General features: G+C 45.6%; 1 protein-coding gene across 1 annotated transcript in view; it reads left to right on the top strand.

Annotated features, from left to right (window-relative positions):
* Window positions 1–7873: 7873 nt before the first annotated feature.
* Window positions 7874–19969, top strand: part of LOC134563442 (probable E3 ubiquitin-protein ligase HERC3) — an 86813-nt gene continuing 74717 nt past the window's right edge. Inside the window, 1 exon segment of the mRNA XM_063421359.1 lies at window positions 7874–8099. Coding sequence (XP_063277429.1) covers window positions 7874–8099 — 226 coding nt within the window.

Raw genomic sequence — 19969 nt, 5'->3', positions numbered from 1 at the left:
CGGGGCCATTTTTCCTTGTGTTCGGTGAGCTACTGGGGCATCTAATTCTTCCTCTTCACTGTCACTACTTTCCATTCTGTCTTCTCTGCATCCTCCCTTTGCTTCCACCTCACAATCACATCCTGGACAGGCGAATCTGGCAGGGGAGGGTACAGGGGGGCCGACGGGACAGGAGCTGGCAAAGGAGGTGTAGGTGGGAGTGGAGGGTACCCTTGAACCGGTGTTGGAGGAGGAATAAATCTATCAGCAGGCCTCGGTGGGGGGCAGGATAGCTTTGAGCAGGTATATGTGGAGAAGGGGGGGGTTCTCTGAGCAGGCAGAGGAGGGGCAGGCGCCTGAGCAGGCGGAGGAGAGGCAGGCACAGGCAGAGGAGGATAATTACCTTCAGCAGACAAAGGTGGGGGGGAAACATATTGTGCTGGCGTGAGCAAGGGGGGTGTAAGAGATTCAGGTGGGGTCAGGGTGAGCGAGATAGAACTCGGTGTCGAGGGGGCTGTGGTGGATGCAGGGGCCATGGGGGCTACTAATAAATCAGGTTCCAGTTCATCTCTTCCTCCCCCCAAAGTTTCACTTAAAATTGCATGCTGCATACAATTTTTATTTTGGGCGCATGCCAAGCACCTATGATGTTCAATTTTTACTGCTTCCATTTTGCTGCCAACCCACCAAACTGGTTTTTTGAGCAAGCATAGAAATGAATCAAGGTATGGGATTTGTTCTACCATTCCATCTTGTGTACAAAGCGATCTAAGTTGCATAATAACCTTTACATCTAAAGACCCGTTCTGTGGCCACCTCTGGTTTTCAGGCAGAGCATATTTTGGCCAGCTCACATTACAATACTCAATCAATTTATCTTTTTGTAATTCCTGACCGAAATTCCCCTCTTTCCAATGTGCCAACAAACAACCCAAAGGAGAAGAACTTGGTATAGAGGCATTATTGTTGCCCAAAACTTCTTTTAACCCTTTTAGTTTCTCCATATTACAGATACATAAAAACCACAGATGCCGATCCTGCAATGCTTTCGCGATGTCTGACAGAGGGCTGCCTAGGCAATACCACCAGGAATTCCTTTTGCCCAACCAAGCGTAGCTTTCGCTGAGTCTTAATGGCAGGCCCCCAGACCAGAGAATGAAGAACCTTACCTCTCACCAGGGGTCGTTGTGAGCGGGGAGGGTCGCCACAAGAATGGCTCCCCGAGAAATCACCCGGTGCCGGCTGGAGCGTGATCGGGTCGCGGGGTCCTGGCTGCGCCCACAAGGTCCCACCTGGGTCGCCAAAAATTTTAGCATAGGAAAACATATAACCACACGAAGGCGATCATATGCGGTTCTTTATTTGAGTGCGCGGGACACAGGGGCATGAAATGCCCAAATTTTGTGCCCAAGAATACAGAGTCGATTTGTGATTTTTATAGTTTCAAATTATACATATGTTAACTAACCTCCACCCCTAGATACTGGTTATCCTATTTCTTAGTTACTATCTTAAATCATACCTACGCTTTACCCTGAGTTGTACTTGATTTGGTTAAAACAATTCTTCTCAATTATCTCCTGGGCTGGAGTCACACTTGATTCGATTAAAACAATAGTATGAAGCTGGTTGCAGAAGCTGACGTTTGTTCCAAGGCCAGCTGTGTAAAGTTCAGGTTGTGCGTCTTCTACCTTCCCCCAACTACCCGCAGTTAGCTTAAACAGAAATTATTATTTTAACTCTCCACTATCAGTGCCAGACTTTGAGTTAGTGACAGGTGGGGCACGTGGTCCCTGAGCTGAACTCTGCTCTGGGCTGGTGTCTTGTTCCCACGTCAGCCAGCTAATGGCTTTTGCAGGGCAGGGCCAGCATCACGATTCCTATGGGAAATGCAACTGCCACTACCTTTGAATTAGTGTGCAAGCCACAGATTAAAGTCATGTGGAGACAGCAGCATTGTAATCAGATGCCCATCTCCCTGGCCAGCAATATCCTTCCTTTCCCTTCAGACAGCATCTCCATGAGAGAAATGTCATGTCGTGGCTGTGTTGCTTGCTGACCCCTCAGGCTGGTTCCCCACATGCTGGGGTTTAAATGTACTAATATAAAGTCTCAAAAGTCGGTCCAGCAGCAACAGTACTAGACTTTGACAACTGAGAAAATCTATTCCATTTCCCCAAAGCAACCTGACAGTAAATAGCACTGCCACTTGCATTTAACTTAGGCCAACAAAGCTGCCTGGAATAAGGATGTAAAATATTGCTCTCCAGATTTATTCTACACCATCTATGGAACATGTTTTGTAATAATTTGATGAGCAGTTCTTTTGTTGTATGCTCAGAGGATACTGAAAGCCTTCTATCAATATTCAGTAACACTGAAAATCAAGGAACACTGCAGCAAGATACTTGGAGCTAATAAGTACTACAGTTTAGTATCTTACCTTTAACATCTTCCTGAAATCTTGGTTTGAGGAGGATTTTAAATTTTTCCATTTGTCTTGCAGAAGGCACTGTCTTCTGAGACAAAAATTCCATGCCTCAGGGATCCATATAAAGGGTATCTGAGGATTGAAGTAATAGTCTCTTAGCAGTGTGTTTATCTCTTCTAATTGGTAACAAAAATTGGCTGCACTTACAGTGGACATCTTGTACAGAGCCCTGCATTCTCTACTATGAACAAGGATCTTGTTTTTTCTGTCAAAGATGCATGGGTACTTGCTCAGCTTCCATAGGACTGTCTGAAAGGACAAGGAAGAAAGGAAAAGACATGCTGATTTTCTCTAATGAAACCAGAGTTCAGGGACATGTGTGCAGACTGAACTGCCAGTCTGTACTCTGGGAAACTCCCATGTCTCTGAAATAAGCCCTTGTGTACATGAGTACTGCACTAACGGAGGCTCCTGTCTTAAAAACAGCTTCTAGACACTCCTGTGAGTGAGAAGCAGAGAGAGGCATCTCACGTCTCTGTGCCGACACACTTGTTTACAGTATTGCCTCAAGAATAAAAGAGAGTGATTTTAACAGCTGTCTCCCTGGTTTTTCTGAGTTTTTCTAAAGCCTTCTGCTTTGTTCATAAGATGGAGTCAGTTTTTTAGTTTCTGCACAATATTAGTAGTCAGTTTTTCAGTTTCTCATGCCTTGGAACATAAACAAACCTTCTTGTTTCTGTTCACTGTCTTTTGTTTACATATTTTCTAGCCTGAAAATAATGTTGATTGACAGCTGGTCTGGCCAGTGGGGTGAAGGGGTAGTAACCCCAGCAGCCACTCCACAACCAGACCCACAAATGTATAAAATTAAAGAAATAAACAGGCTTGCTCTCTTTTGGGGGAGAAGCTCTTGCACTGCAGACCTCTTGCCTCCATGTTGTCATTTCGCATGTCGGTTGACACAAACAGCATCTTCCATAATTCAGCTAAACCAAAATGTCTTGGATACTCAGGTTATGGTATACTGTTTTTAAAAACTGCTGGGTTTATTATATGTAATACCAAAAATAGATACTGGGCTAAAAATAATCTAAAGTGTTACACGTCCAGTGTGATAAGGCAGCAACTTCAGGTAATGTCCTAATTGGCTTTGATTCTATTCTGTTTCTCAAACCTCCTCCTCCACTCTGGTTAATTGGTACAGAACTGGTACATTAGCAAACAAAAGCTTATGAAGGAATTAGGCAGTTGCCCTACAAATTCCAGCCAAGTTGCCAGAAAGCTTACTTTTTTTTTTGCCAAAGGAAACCCCTACTATGCACATTTCCATTTCATACTGCTTCCTCTGACACTGACTGCATTTAGTAGCTAATTTTCACTCTGTGTCATCAAGAAATGCAACAGATTATTTTTTATTACCACGGCTTTAAGATGTAAGTACATTGAAATGCTGAATAGGGTTTCTAAATAAAAGTTTAAAGACACCTCATAATATTTCTCTTAATTAGACATAATAAAATCCAGAGTAACACAAAGTATAGCAACCCTCCCTCGTGCTGCTATTTCACAGTGATTACTAGTTCAAAGCAAACAGCTGCTTAAGATGCTGGAGGACAGCTCCAACTCTCAGAACCAGGGGTCATCTCAGGAAAGGCTCTATTGTAGCTGCTGGAACACTGGGATGGTAAAGGGCTTAAATAATTTAGAGCATTGGAGGACTAGGGAAAATGAAATGTCTTTGAGATGTGCTGGGTTAGTCTCTAGAACTGACTTTCATATATATAAACTATTTAGATAAAAGAAAAAAGAGTGTTTTGCACTGCTGGTAAGATTTATACTTACTACTATATTGAACCACGAACATAAGTTGATAATCTTTCCTACTTCAGGTACATGGAAGTCGCTTTCATGTACTCTGAAACCAGTTCTGGAGTTCACCTGCATTGAAACATGCAATATATCAGCAGCAGAACTAGTGAGCTGTGTCTGTCTGGCAGGACAGGACTGACAGGGCTTTCTTCAGAAAGGGCTCTGAGACCCTGTACAGAAGTTAAGGGATAAAAGTGCTACAAGCAGCACAGTGCTCCAAAGTGAGAAGTCTTAGAAAGCCATGTATAAACTAGCAGGAAAGCAATTTTCATTTACAATTAAGATCCCTTAACAGGACTCCACCAGAAAAAGTATATTTCCCTTGGATAGTTTTTCATCTTTCTGCAGTTCCCTATTCATGTTCCTACTTGTTGCCTGGAAAAGATACTTGCAGGGGGACAGTGAACATTTAACGCTCCAAATCATATAATCACTTAGAGAGGAGTAGGCCTGCTGCATTTTTGAGTTTATTTATCTGCATAAATGCAGATTCGAGAGTCTAAACTTTAAGGCCCAACTACGCATCCTCAGCCAAATTCAAGTCTGAACAAAATTTAACAAGTCTGTCTGATTTATACTGTGTGCTTGAGCTCTTGATTTCCATAAACTTTGAACATCTCCACAGGAGACAGTATGGTTGTCCAGAAGAACACAATTATTGCTTCCTTGGTTTCCCTTGTTTATGTGCAGCTAAAGAGATTCTAATGCTGTTGTCCCAGAGAATTTGTCAGGTTAACTGGCTCTTAAAGCATCACAGAGCATTACTGTGGCAGCCACAATGTGCCAAGCAGATAGGTTGTATTTAAATACTCTGAGCAGTTACTGGGGTCAGGGATCTCACCAGCAGAAAGGGGATTTGGCATGTTACATAGAGGACACTACATCCATAGCTGTGTAGGCATCAATGGATGCACTCTTGACACCACTGAAAGCATTCTTCCCCCTGCCAGGGGCTATAACATGCTTTAGTGCTTCATTTCTACTGAGGGTCAGTTTGGCACAACTCAAGCAAGACTCCTTCAAAACTGTGTTGGTGTAGAGCCAAAGAGATTCCTGAATGTCTTGGTTTGGAAAGACAGCTATCTGTCAGGAAAAACTGGAGTTTCCCTTGGAATGGAGAATGTAAAAAACCCCTCCCTCCAAATTATTGCAATTTTGCAATTAGGAGCTTTCAGGCAAAAATATGGGAATAAGAATAACAGTTGTTTACTAGGAATATAAAAAAAATACAAATGCAGTAGTACAAAAACCAAACAAAAGTCCTAGAAAACCCTGAGAGAGTCAGACATAAGACCTGACACCCTGTTGTCAGGGTTGGAAGCAGTCCAAATAAGTCCTCCTGGAGTAACAGATGTTCTGTGAAGTAGAGATGATTCTGTAGAGAAAAGGGTCCGGTGCTGGCAAGATGGGTCCGGTCTTTCCTCCAAGGATTCAGTGGAAAACTAGCTGCATTAGTGTTTGGGATTGCAGGTTTTATGCTGGTGGAAAGGCTTTGGCTCCTCCCAGTGAGTGTAGCATCTCACAATGGAATGAAGTAATGTTGTCAGTCATGTGAGAGGCCTTAAATGGCCCATTCACAGGTGATGTCCCTCAGAGGAGGATGGGTGCAGGAGTAGGATGGATGGAGCAGGAGAGAAAAACAGTATCTCCGAATGGGTTTCAACAGATGAAAATAGAATACACATTTTTGGTTACATTTTTCAATCCAAGACACTGAAGCAGTGTCAAACCCAGAGAATTCAACAAGTGAGAAGTATTAAAATACTCTAAGCTACATTGACACACCCTGTCTAATCGGGATCCAAGCACTTTCTCACCTGGTAAAGCATCTGCAGTATTTGCAGAGGCTGAGTTTCAGCTGGGTCCAGGTTGAAGAGGTGGCCTGGCCCCCTAACAAATTGAAACAGAATTTGCTGGGAAACCCTCTGATACAGATTAACCAGCTCCTTGAAAAAGGATGTTTCTAGATTTGAACATAGGTATTCTGTAAAGAAAACAGCTTGTGAGGTCACAGGTAATGTACAAATCACTGCAATTTGTGGATGAAGCTGCTCTTTTTATCAAATGAATTAAACAACAACAACAAAAAAGTTTAAGCTTGCATTACAAAAACTATTAAACCTCAGACAGATTTTTTTTTAATTCTTGTGCCTTGCTGTATAGTCCCCATCTTTCTATGCCTATCAAAAGCAATTATTTCAAGCTTTGGAACACATTACATCAGGGATAATGACAGTTGTTCTGCAGCAGAAAATGACCAAGCATTTAAATTATTCAGTTCTACCATCACAAAACCCTACCAAGAGTTTGCAGGCCCTCTGGCTGGAGCTTCATGATGGCTTGAGCCAGAAGAATCAGAAAAAGGAAAGAGTCTCCATCCTCCACCTGCAGAAGGAATGGCAAGATCAGGTAGACTTGGAAATTTTCAGGTGAGATGGGAAAGGAAGACAAAGGGGCCGGGACCCGGGCCCGTGCTGGGCTGGTCGACGGTGGTGGAACGGCAGCGTGGTGGCTCGTGGGATGGGGGAGGTGCCACCCTGGGCCGCCATGGCCCAGAACGGCTACTCCACCGGAGACGGCACTGAAGCAATGTTACCATGGTCCATCAGGGTCGGATGGTGGTCTGCTCCATGTTGATGCACCATTTGTTGTTGTTTAAATTTTGGGGGGTCCCTGGGGAGTGCACGCCGGGAGACCCCCGGGTTTTAGGGTCGTGGGTGTTCCTGTGCTGGCAGGCAAAGAGACTCAGACGGTGGTGGGGTGCTGATGAGATGAGGGTTTATTCACTGAGGGAGAGGGGAAGGGAAGGGGAAGGGGAAGGGGGAGAGGGAAGGGCAGCGTCTGGAGGCCTTCAGGGGGAAGAGGGGCCAAGAGGGCGAGACCCCTTGCGTTAGCATTCTTAACACAGAGGTTCAAAGGGGCGCGGTAACATTCTCTAGCTAATGAGGTTACAGATAACTTGATACTGCAGGGAGGGTACAGACTTGGGATAAACCATACATTTTCCAGGGGTGAACAAGAGCAAACCATTTCTATAAAATGCAATCCCACATGTGTGTATCAGAAATAACACATTTTTGCATTGGCCAGTACACCACAAATACCTGTGTCATTCTGTTCAGGGCTAGTCTAACCACCTTGGAGGTAATTTTTAAAGATTTGCTTACAAGTGATCTCAAATATGACACTCTTAAAGTTCAGATTTGGACCTGTTAGTCTGAAAAGCATTGCAGTTGGTTTGGAGCATTGTTTGATACTTGGTTTTTGAAGCAGAATAATTTTGCAAAGTAAAAGCTCAGTCTCCTGGGTTTCTGAACATTTCTGCTGCCTCAAAGATGGAGATGGCTGAGGCTTGAAGGTGCTGATTCAGTACCACAGTTGAGCTGTCTTGATTACTCTTTGTCTGTGTAATGGCTTACTGACAGTTCACAAACCTGACAGTCATGCAGGAAATGCCTTTTCTGGTTGTTTCCACCTCCTGTTGTGAACAGCTGGATCTCTGTAGGATCATTTGTAGTGTACTTGCTTCATTCACACTCATTTCCCTGTCTCTCTTCCCCAGGAAGGATTGATGACTTGCTGAAAGGAGAGAAAATGCTATGCTGAGGCTACTCATCTTATGGGCAACCTGGGATAGGCAGCAACCTCCAGGTCATCATTCCTGAACCACAGGTGTATGGGTTCATCCACGATAGAAATGTCAAGGAGGTGGCATGTGGAGGAAACCACTCTGTGTTCCTGTTGGAAGATGGGGAGGTGTATACCTGTGGCCTGAACACCAAAGGTCAACTGGGGCATGACTGTGAAGGAAGCAAGACAGGTAAGTCTGCTTTTTATATGCACTTCGAACTGTCTTGAGGCTGGTGGGCTTAGGACATTATGAAAGCTGCTTTGTGCTGGTTGCTGTAGAGCTGGAGCAGCCAGCAGATCTGCTAATCATGTCACATAACACAGTAGTGATGCTGAATAGCACTAGCTGGCTCTGGAAAGCTAAAGCTGAGCAGCACGGTGAGGAGACAGGTTTGCTCACTTTGCCTGGGGGTGAGGAGACAGATTTGCTCACTTTGCCTGGGAAATGCATTAAAACAGGTGAGCACAGATGGCCTCAGGGCAGATTTTATCATCTGGTATTATGTGTCTCTATAAAAAGGAGGAGAGGCCTATGAGTCATGAGTGTATTCTGCTTTGTCTTTGCCATGGCACTGCATTGTTATGCCCAGTCTTATTCAGCTGTTGCTGGGAATTTTCTCACATAAAAGAATACAAGTGGATCCCTGTTGAGTAGAGTTGTGGAGAACAAATTTGTGTTTGGCCAATGTTGCCTTCTGCTAGAAGGCGGGCGACTTGGTTTCAAAGGACAGCACGGCGGCTCGGCCTCACCCCAGCCGCTCGGGCTATAGACAAACGCTGACACCAATGTGGTGGAAGAGTCAAAATGGCGTTTATTACCTTACATCTTGGAGTTAAATACTCGAAGGGGTTTCACTACGTCATAAAGGGGACGGTGGGTTGTGGCAGTGCATGTTTTCGAATTTATTGTTTGTCTGTAAAAGTCCAGTTCTATGTATCCCTACCTTCCCCCCCAATTAATATTCCTTTGATCCTCTCCTCCATCACGAGGTGTCTGCACCTGTTCCCTTCGGTTAATTGTCAGTTATCTTTCCTGCCTTGAGTTTTCCCCTCCCAGTTCTCTTTAATTGGTCCGAAGCACCCTTTTCCCCCTCTGTTCCCCCTAGAGACTGTAAACCATTGGCTGGAGGCCGCCAACCCCACCCCCTTCTCTCCCCTTCTCTACTCCCCTTAAAACCCTGTGTTAATTCGAAACCTGGGTCCAGAAACGGCTCAGAGTTAGGTTAATAAACTCTCTGCCGCACTGTTTGCTGGATCCTCCTTTCCTTCCTCTGCCTCGCCGCCTCAACACCCCCTCATAAGCTCCTACGGGGTCGTGCACCTGTCGGAGCCCGCTTAGCCGCGGCGGCGTGCGGGCTGGCTCTGGACTGCGCCTTGTCCCGCTGCTTGGGCTGGCTCGGGGCGACACCCAGTGGTTCTTTAGAGGCACCGCGGCAGTGGGTCTAGTTAGAGTTAGTAAGGGAATGGAAAACTACTGGAGTTAGGAGGGGTCGCATACCACAGAGGGGTTATTTGCTTATCTCTGTGGATGAGGAGGGGGAAGGGTCCCAGCTACCTTTCCGTTACATCCCGAAATCTTCCGCGACGCCTGTCCTTATCTACCACATCTCCCCCCTCCCCCCACGATAAATGAGGTAGTCATAATCCTAGGCACTAAAATGAGGTACAAAGTAGTAACTTAATAAGGGGAAAGGGTTTGGTAAACTTGGGTGAGTTTTGCAAGGCAGATTAGAAAAACCTCGCAACTGGCAGTGTTCACAGTTTGGTTTACAGCATTTGTTGGTGGGCTACGAACAGAATATTGGCCCATTCTAAGCGGGTCTGAACAAATGAGACCAGCTTGTTCAGCAGGCATGGTCCAAAGGTAAGAGCTAAAAGCAGCATTACCAGTGGACCTATTAGGGTGGAAATTAGGGTGGTGAGCCATCGTGACTGGTTGAACCAGGACTCGAACCAACCCCGTTGGGCTTCCCTGTCTTTCTTCCTCTGAGCTAATCTCTCTCGGAGTTCTGCCATGGAGTGTCTAACGACTCCTGCGTGATCAGCATAAAAGCAGCATTCTTCTTTCAAGGTGGCACACAAGCCTCCTTGTTGCATGAACAAGAGGTCCAGCCCTCACCTGTTCTGCAAGACAACTTTTGAGAGCGAGGAAACTGATTTCTCCAGAAAGGAGATGGATCTCTCGATCCTCTGCAAGTCCTCATCGATGGTCATTTGCAGCTGAGAAAGTCCTTGGTGTTGGATCAGGAGGGCCAAGACACCTGTGGCTGCACCGGTTGCTCCCAGGCCGAGCAGCATTGCAATAGTTACACCTGTTATTATTTCTCTTTTGTGGAGCCGGCCGGGTTCCTCAAAAAGGTGGTACACCTCTTCGTCTGAGTGGTACAGGACCCTAGGAACAATCAGAACTTGGACACAAAAATCAGCAGAGTCATCGAATTTGTCAAGGGACACACAGGGAATCACCCCAGATTGCTGACAAATCCACATTCCTGACGCGGATGGGATCACCATCACCGCGGATGGGATCAATATCTTTTTGTCGGGCTTGACGACTTCGGTGCAGATGTTGCCTTTCTGTTCTGCCAAGGTTGCACTGCCAAAACATCTGCCCTGGCCCGTGACTTGACTCAGAGTGATTCCTCTGCGGGGAGTGTCCCACCTGCACTGGGGTGGATTGATGGCTGCTGAGTAGCTAAAGGGAACATCAAGGGCAACACCTTCGTAGAAAGGGGGTTTTACGTCGTAACACAACCAACATGAACTTGTGAGGTTCGGGACTGATTGGTTTAGCGACAAAAAGGTGGCATTCAACATGCTGAGGAACGGATTGTAAGGAGCTGGTTTGGGCTTTTGGTAAGGAGCTACTGAGTTGAATGGGATAAGTGTGGTAGAGGTGGTTTTGGGGCTAGTTGTCTCTATCTTGGGTCTGTTTACTGCAAGAATTTGATTAGGTCCAACTGATTGAGATGCTGACGGCAAGAGCCTGATTACCATTTGTCACGAGCCAAAGGATGGTCGTGATGGTTCGTTTTGATTTCAGAGTGCAAAAAGAGGCAGTGATAACTTAATTCAAGTGAAATCAATTGTATCTTTATTGATACACACAGTTATGCGATAGAAAAGAAGGGGAAGGAAGAGAGGGAGAGAGAGAGGGAGAGAAAGGGGGGTAAAGAAAGGGTATAGCTACCAACTGACAGACAGGAGTCCTCGTGACGTCGATGCCAACAGACCACCTTCGCAGTCTCCGTGGCACATAGGTCAATGGAGCCGTCGTCCGAAGGGGAGGCCTCAAAAGCCTGCTCTTCTGGTGGGGTTGTTATAGTTCTTTTCGAAGCGAGAGGCAAGATGCCAGGAAGGGGGGTCGGTCTCGTGGGTATCGCAGGTGTTCTTTCACAATAGGGGGAGCGGTGCAGCTCAGGTCTTACCAAGTACGGTCAGTACAGAAACACCCCTTAGCAAACATGGCCAGAAACCGTAACAGTCCCCATTGTTTCATGCATGGGTCCCTGAGGAGGGCGTCTTGGTCCGGTGATAGCAGGTGCAGGAAAAACTTGGCCTGTGCTGTGGCTCAGAGTCCATGGGGGTCTCAGCCTCTGACAGTCGTGAGGCAGAAATGAGGGATTTTCGGACCGACTCTTACACCACCCCGTGACTCATGACTGGTCGGCAGGAGAGCTCCATCAGTCGCGTTCGTTGCGTTGTTCTGAAGTCTTCAGGACTCATTGTCAGTGTCAGTAGTATACCCCGGAAAATAGAGTCGAGAGAAAGAGAGAGGGGAAAAAGAAATAGAGAAGGAAAAAGGAAAAACAAGAGATATCATAATGATTAATATTGATTGTTAATATCTCAAAACAAATCATTATGACAAAACAAATCCAATGACATTAAAATTTCAAAACAAATAATTGTTGTTGATTAATAAAACTCTTCAACAAATCATGATGATAAATGATTGATAAAATCAAATAATCAAGACAAAATCTTAACAATATTAAGTAAAATATTAGTTAAAACAATTTTCAATCAAGGCAAAAAATTATTGTAAAACAATTTTCAAGTAGCATGAACAAATTTAAAAATGATTAACACAAATCACAAAAATCAAAATACATAATTTTCTTAAAATATATGTATTACTTAGGCAAAATCCATTTCACAGTCCGCGGCTATGGCCTACTTGTAAAGTTTGTCTTGTGTCAACATCTCTAAGTATATCTATTGTTTCTAAGTAAAGAATGAGATTGCTGCAAAACAAAAGCCAATCAAAATAAAGTTAAAAGAACAACGATGGGATGACATAATTTGTTATCAAGGTCTTGGTTTTATCTAAAATTTCACTTAGATCCTGATGGAGCAACAATTACTTTACCAAAGTGAGATTCATCCCAATCAGAGTAGGCCGTAGCTTGTGGATCAGTGTGTAATTAGATTGTAAAAGCTGGTAAGAAGTAACTGGAGCTGAAAAAGAAAAATCAAAAGCTGTAATTTTAGTAAAGTTACAAGCACAAAAGTTCGAGTGATTTTTGGTTTCTAGTATAACATTTTCTACAGTTACAACATCACAAGCAGTCCTAAAGCATACACATCCATTGCCTACATATAAAAGCACTGTTTCAGGAGTCTCGTTAGGATAAACTTTAAAATGACAAATATTTTGTTCTATGTCTAAACAAATGTTCTCGGACTATGCAGGATTCTAAGTTAACAGTTTGCCATTTTTTATCGACTTGACGGGCCCACTCCCTATACTGGAAAAGATAGAGAATAGCTCCATCATGTTTTAATCTTAACACAATAATAGGGAATATCAAATGTATCAAAGCATTACATATGGTCAATACAAAAGCTGTGGCTGTGTTTATAAAAGAGTCATAAATAAAATTCACTAAGTTCAACTAGAATTGAAAATCTCTTTTGAAATCATTGGCATTGTTCCAAATTACTTTCCAAATTTCAGTAGAAAAAGCTGCCATCTTTTATAATTGAGGCAGCCACTAACTGCATCCACTACTGAGACTGGAGGCAGCTAAGAGCTAAAAGATTTAGTTTTGCGATCAATTATCAATTTATAATCATTCACATTTACCAGTTCTCAGTTTGATAATATGTTTGATAATAGCCACTGAGTCGTTCCCAAAGCCAATAAGGACGACTGTAAAAGGTGTTGTCAAATTCTTAATTGTAACAACCAATTTATTAACGAATATTTCTAAATCAATACTGTTTAAAATTCTTAATTTTGTTCCTATAACACAAATAATGTTTAAAATATCACCAGTTTTATCATGGTTTTATGTGGTCTTTATGTCCATCGGAGTTCTCCTGTGAAAAGTAAACACAACAGAATCTGCCTTCAAAGGCAGAAAAGTTAGTATGAAGGAATTATCCAGGGTGTGTTTATGCTTGGAACTGCCGGCCAAAAAGCAGTGATTTTGGAACATTTGTTAGCCTCCCATCCACAACAGGTATGAGAAGCCCATTTGATCTTTTCACGTTTTGCCCAATCTGGGACAATTTCTGCAGAAAAGTGAGACTGCTTGGGGCAAAAGGGAGGGGCTGTTCCAGTGACTGAGGCAGGTTTGTCTGGGTTACCATCCAAGTTCATTGTCAGATTTTTTACAGCTCCAAATGAGGCTCCTTCGGCCACCCCGTCAGGTGGGGGGGTTGCATATGGAGAAGGGCCTCTCAGGACAACAGGTTGTTGTACTGATAATCCTGAAAAAGCAAAACACCATTCCATGTGGAAAGGATCTGTAGGATAAGTAGGACCAAGTGTTTGGTGGGCGGTTGCCTCAAAAATTAACAATTTTAAAGCCTCATGAGGAGAATCACCCCATTCCCAAATTTTTCCTTTTCTCAGCAGGCTGTAAAGGGTTCTGGCACTTATAGAAAAATCAGGGATGTGTTTTCTGCAAAGCACTAGTAATTCTGAAACTTGTTGCAGTTCCTTCGTAGATTCTGGCATTTTAATTTGATTGAAGGAGGTTATCAAATGCGTATCATGCTTCTTTTCCATCAAATTCCCAGAAATTTTACTTTCAGGGGAAATTTGTAGATCAAAGCTTTCAAAGTTGGAGATTATTTTCTGTTGAGGATCTTCCACTTCTATTTCATCCCTACCCACAAAAATATCATCGATGCATTGGTAAACAGCTACATTGTCAGCTATGGGTATTTTTTCTAACTCTTGGGCCAAAGCAGGGTGGGCATGGGTGGGTGAATGTTGGTTCCCTTGAGAAGGAAGGCTTTGCTTTGGCTCGTTGCCTGGGTGCTGAGAGGGGGAGGGTGGGGGGGGTTGGATTGTTAGACTGTTTCTGGGCTCACTGCCCAGATTCTCAGAAGAAAGGTGTGTAATTTGCTGTGACTTTTTAGGGAGGGGTTGCCCTGGCAAATTTGGGTTTTGTTTGGGGACCCCTTTTTTAATATCTAATAGCAACAAGTGTTGGCGGCTAGTGATTTGTTTACTTTTCTCTGGTTTTTCACTACTAAGAGTTTTAACATAGTTGGTCACTTCTACTGCAATTTCACTTAATACATAGACATTACGATCACCAGCAGGTGAATTAGATTGAGGGGCTGGGGGCTGGGAGGGGGTAGGATAAGGACTGAAACCACGATCTGTAGATCCGGTTGGTTCACTTGGGTTTCCGAGGGATCTGTCTAGCTTTTCTACAGAACTTAAAACAATTGCTATAGGTTTAAGTAATTCCAAAGGCTTTTGAATTAAAGGAATCATAATTTCAGGCTTTACAGGCAATTGCATTGGAGAGTCATCATGTATCATTTGCAGGCAGGCAGCTTTGTGAATGTTTTCCATGGGCTGCTCGGGAGTACCAATTAAAGTTAAATGGTTTCCCTTTTCCAAGGGGTTATACCCCTCTGCCCAGTGAACTGAGCATTGAATCAGGGACCACGAGTTATGTTTGTCTCTTATTGTTAAGAAAACTCCACGTCCCCAGTACCCACTAGCTTCTTGTTCTGTCAACTTAATTTGATCTCCACCACCGAGAGATACTCGGGAAACATATTCTGTCTCTGATTCATGAGGGAAATGCGAGTACTCTCCTTTTAACTTAGATAATTCAGTGGTGGTGTCTGGGATTTCTTTAGTGATTATGTGTAGGTCTGAATTTTCATCAATATAGTTGCATTCTGTTTTAACTAGAGGTGTTGTGTTAGGGCAGCAGTGTTCCTCACAATTTTTTACTAACACTAATTCTTTCTGGGGGTAAATCTGATAAATGTGAGGAGTTTCTTTTTCTTCTGCCTTTTTTGGGAAGTCAGCATTCTCTAAATTTTTAGAATATTCATCTCCCAAGGCAGTCCGTAGCAAATTATTTTCATCTCGCAGCAAATGATTTTCATTTTGCAAAATTCCAACTAAATTTTGAAGGGAGTCTATTACTGCATTTTCTTCACTTCTTCGCTTAAAGCGAGTTTCTACAGCTGCGGTAAGGCAGGCTCCCAGAACTGAGCACAGTATGGTTTTATTTTTGCCCAGTTTAAATTTTGTTTCATGTTGTAAAGAACATACTTTATCAACCACACTTTCCAAATTAGACCAGTTATTATTAGCCCAAAATTCCACCTCTGGAGAGGGTCTGGCATTGTGTTTAGCTAGTAGAGCATAAAATTCAGTTTTATGTATAAAATCATTAGTCATTTTGTAAAGGGGATCAGAAAACCACTACAGGGAGGTAATGCTTGGTTGTACACACACACAGCTACGCTGCATCTCCCCTCTTTCCCTGGGGTGGGTGAAGGGACAAAATCTGTCTGCTGAGGCACTGTTTAGTTACGTCAAGGTGTCCCTTCTCTCAACAAGACAGTTCACACACAAAAAACAGTTTCTCTTTTTGCACTAGGAGATCTTTTGTGAAATCCTGAAGACAGATACACCTCAATAGAGTATAGGGATGCTTTCACCTAGGTGTCTACAGTGTGCGAAGAATCAGAAAAGCCCCCCTTGCTTTCTAGCTTCGTTCACCGAAGTGACGGGCTAGGTGCGGCTGAGGCAAATCTTCCTCTTCCTAGTACAGACTATAGACAACCTGCAACCCCTCTGTCAATCAGGATCCTGTCCGTGACGCCAATTTAATGTCACGAGCCAAAGGATGGTCGTGATGGTTCGTTTTGATTTCAGAGTGCAAAAAGAGGCAGTGATAACTTAATTCAAGTGAAATCAATTGTATCTTTATTGATACACACAGTTATGCGATAGAAAAGAAGGGGAAGGAAGAGAGGGAGAGAGAGAGGGAGAGAAAGGGGGGTAAAGAAAGGGTATAGCTACCAACTGACAGACAGGAGTCCTCGTGACGTCGATGCCAACAGACCACCTTCGCAGTCTCCGTGGCACATAGGTCAATGGAGCCGTCGTCCGAAGGGGAGGCCTCAAAAGCCTGCTCTTCTGGTGGGGTTGTTATAGTTCTTTTCGAAGCGAGAGGCAAGATGCCAGGAAGGGGGGTCGGTCTCGTGGGTATCGCAGGTGTTCTTTCACAATAGGGGGAGCGGTGCAGCTCAGGTCTTACCAAGTACGGTCAGTACAGAAACACCCCTTAGCAAACATGGCCAGAAACCGTAACAGTCCCCACTGTTTCATGCATGGGTCCCTGAGGAGGGCGTCTTGGTCCGGTGATAGCAGGTGCAGGAAAAACTTGGCCTGTGCTGTGGCTCAGAGTCCATGGGGGTCTCAGCCTCTGACAGTCGTGAGGCAGAAATGAGGGATTTTCGGACCGACTCTTACACCATTATGTTCACCCAAACATCGCGACCAAAGGTGCGAACGAACACCGTCCACACTCTGCCCGTGGCCCAACTTGCATGGGTCGGTTGCAAAATTGTCATGTTGTAGCTTTGACAAGTGTGTCTCCTCCCATCTTGGGGTGTGTATATTGTTTTGTCGGACGCAAATTTTGGCTCGCGACAGCCACGTGGTGCGTACGTGACTTGCAGGAACTTATCTGCTTGTCGCGGTTTCCATCTATCGCTTGTCATGATAGTTTCACACCCCCAGTACCCACAATACCCATAACCTGGGTACGTACAATAACTTTTTCCTGGGTTGGAGGCGGGACACCAATAGGTTTGCCACAATGAGGAGTCACCGAACTTGGGGAATTTTGGTTGTGGAGGGATGTCTTTCAGCCTAAACACAATGGATGGGCTGCTCGGTGTGGTGGTTTCTTTGAGCACCTCATCACCTGAAACATGTTGCAGGACCCACCTGAATGGTTGATGGGGGTAATAGTCTGAGTTGGCTTGCCCTCTGGCGACAAGCCCCAACAGCAGAATCACACAAAAACACCGTTGTTGTCTGGGTCTCATTGGTGCGGGACTCTTGGGCACCGTCGGGCTGCTTGTTGGTTCGTCCTTTTCCTCTGGAACAGGGGTGTACACATTACGGGGGCGCCCCACGAGCATGTCCTGCAAACAGAAACTCACAGTTTTTCATTAGTCTCATTCTGAAGGTCTGGCTTGATTGATTTCAGCGTGCACCATTTAACAGTGCCATCTCTCTTGACGGCCGCATATCCTCGGCCTGTGAGGACCAACCTCCACCTGGACTCCCACTCCCCCAATTCGTTTCTGACGATCACTGGGGGGCCTTCCTCGAGTGTCTGGGCCGCCCAGTGTTTTTGAATGGGGCTGTGCACAGCTTCTGCTCTAGCGAACTGATTCAATGCAAGCAAGGCGGTTGCTAGCAGCCGTGCCTGGTCCCCTGGGGGAATGGCACTGGCGAAACCCTCTGACTTCACCAGCACCTCTATTTTGGTTTTGAGAGTTTGGTTTGCTTGCTCCACTATGGCTTGACCTGTGGAATTGTATGGAATGCCCTGCACTAAAGTGATGCCCCACTTTGAGGCGAATTCTTGCACTGGTTTGGAGATGAAATTGGAACCACTGTCAGTTTTAATTTGCTTGGGGATACCAAGCCATGCCATGGCTGTCAGCCAGTGCTGGATTGTGGCCTTAGAGTTAGTTTTGGGGTGCTGTGTGGCTACAATCACTCCGCTGTAAGTGTCCACTGTCACTGCCAGCCATGCTCTGGGCTTCAGCAGTTGACATAAAGTGAAGTCCTACTGCCAGATTTCTGAGGCTTTGAGACCTCTTGGGTTGACCCCACTGGTCCACAGAGGTGACTTCTGGCAATAAGGGCAGGTGGCCACTACATGTTTCGCGTCCGCTGTCGAGATCCTGCATCTTTTTGCCAGCGCTTTGGCTCCGATGTGAAGCGACTTGTGTAGTTGACTAGCTTCCTGCAGTGTCCACACTCCCTTTGCAGCAGCGTCCGCTTTGTCATTGCCAGTCTGGAAGAAGCCCTTGACTGGGTTGTGGCTGTTGACGTGAATGACAGATACGGTTCCCTGTTGCGAGGAGAGCGCTTCTTCAAGCATTGAAGCTGCTGCAGAAGTTGACATACCTGGTCCTGACATGGCCAGGCAGAGCCTTGCCACAAATATAAAGTCCGTTACGATGTTGAGGTGTTCATCTTGGAACAGTCCGCACGCCAAGACTACAGCTGCTGCTTCCAGTTGTTGCACTGACAGTGTGGGGTCGCATGTTTTGACACAATGCCATTGTTCTCCTGCCTGCCACACTGCCGCTGCAGTGGAAGTCGCGGAGGAGGCGTCTGTGAAGACCGCTGGTCCTGGCAGCGGTCGGTCCATGACCTTTGGCAGCATGTCTATGTCGACAATGGTCAGTAGCTGAGACCAAGGGGGTCTGGAGGCGTAGCAGATTTCTCCTCCGAAGCCAGTGAGGGCAAGGGCCAGGTGCTCCGAAATTGTGGTTGACTCCGTGGTCAGCTGCTTGCGGAAGGGAAGGTGGATTCTTGTCAGCTCGGTTCCCAGGTGTCTCAAGGTGAGTTTCCTGCCTTTCATGATGAGGTTGGCAACGCATTCGACTCCCGGGGAAAATGCACGAGCTGGTCTTCCGAGGACCACCCATTGGATCGGCTGGGACTTCTCAGAAGGTCCTTGGGCCAGTGCTCCCACTCCTCCCTTCTGGGTAAAGTGGACATATAGATCAAGCGGCACGCCTGGGTTCCACCTGGCAAGTGTGCCAGTAGACATCTGATGTTCGATGAAGTCGAGGGAGCTCGCTGCTTGCAGTGTCAGCTCCTTAGGTTCCCAGGGGTGCTTTCCTTTCAGGAGGTCATACAAGGGGTCCATGACCTCGGGAGGAATTAGGATGATGTTGCGGAGCCACTGCAGAGATCCTACAAGTCGCTGCATGTCATGGAGTGTCTTGATGTCTCGGCAGACCTTCACCTTGGGGGGGGATCACGTAGGAGTTTGTGATCCCCACTCCCAGGAAAGTCACGCAGGGTCCTCTCTTGATCTTTGGCTCACGATCTCAAAGCGGTTGGCCTGGAGAATTTCTGTGATTTTGGACACTAACTGATCCACTTGGCTGGCTGATGGTGCGGCGATGAGGACGTCGTCCATGTACTGAATGATGGTTGCAGCAGGGTAGGATTGTCGGGCTGGCATCATTGCTCTGTCCACGGTGATTTGGCACACGGTCGGGCTGTCCACAAAACCTTGCGGTAGCACCTTCCATTGGAAGCGGAGGTTGGGTCGCTCACCATTTGGGAACACAACAGAAAAGGCAAACCATCCTTTGTCCTCAGTATGCAGGGGTATCGAAAAGAAGCAGTCTTTGATGTCCAGCACTGCGCATGGCTGCCCTTCGGGGATAGCTGAGTTCATGGGCAGCAGTGTCTGGACAGAACCCATAGGATGGATTGTCTTGTTCACTTCCCTCAGGTCGTGGATGAGGCGATAGCCTTCTCCAGACCTTTTGGGGATTACAAACACGGGGGTGTTCCACAGGCTGGTGGAGGGTTCTATGCAACCCTTTTGCAGCTCGCAGTCAACCAGTTCCAGCAAGGCTGCCATTCGAGGCTTTGACAGGGACCACTGCTCGACCCATACGGGGTCTGATGACTTCCAAGTCAGTTTGATCGGCAGCGGTGGGTGTACGGCAGTGGCCCTCAGGATAAATTTGTGATCCTGACTCCTAACATAGCAAGGATGTCCCTTCCTATCAAGGGTG

Source organism: Prinia subflava, chromosome W (genome assembly GCF_021018805.1).
Source record: "Prinia subflava isolate CZ2003 ecotype Zambia chromosome W, Cam_Psub_1.2, whole genome shotgun sequence".
NCBI lineage: Eukaryota > Metazoa > Chordata > Aves > Passeriformes > Cisticolidae > Prinia > Prinia subflava.
This window is presented reverse-complemented; position numbering and strand designations above follow the sequence as displayed.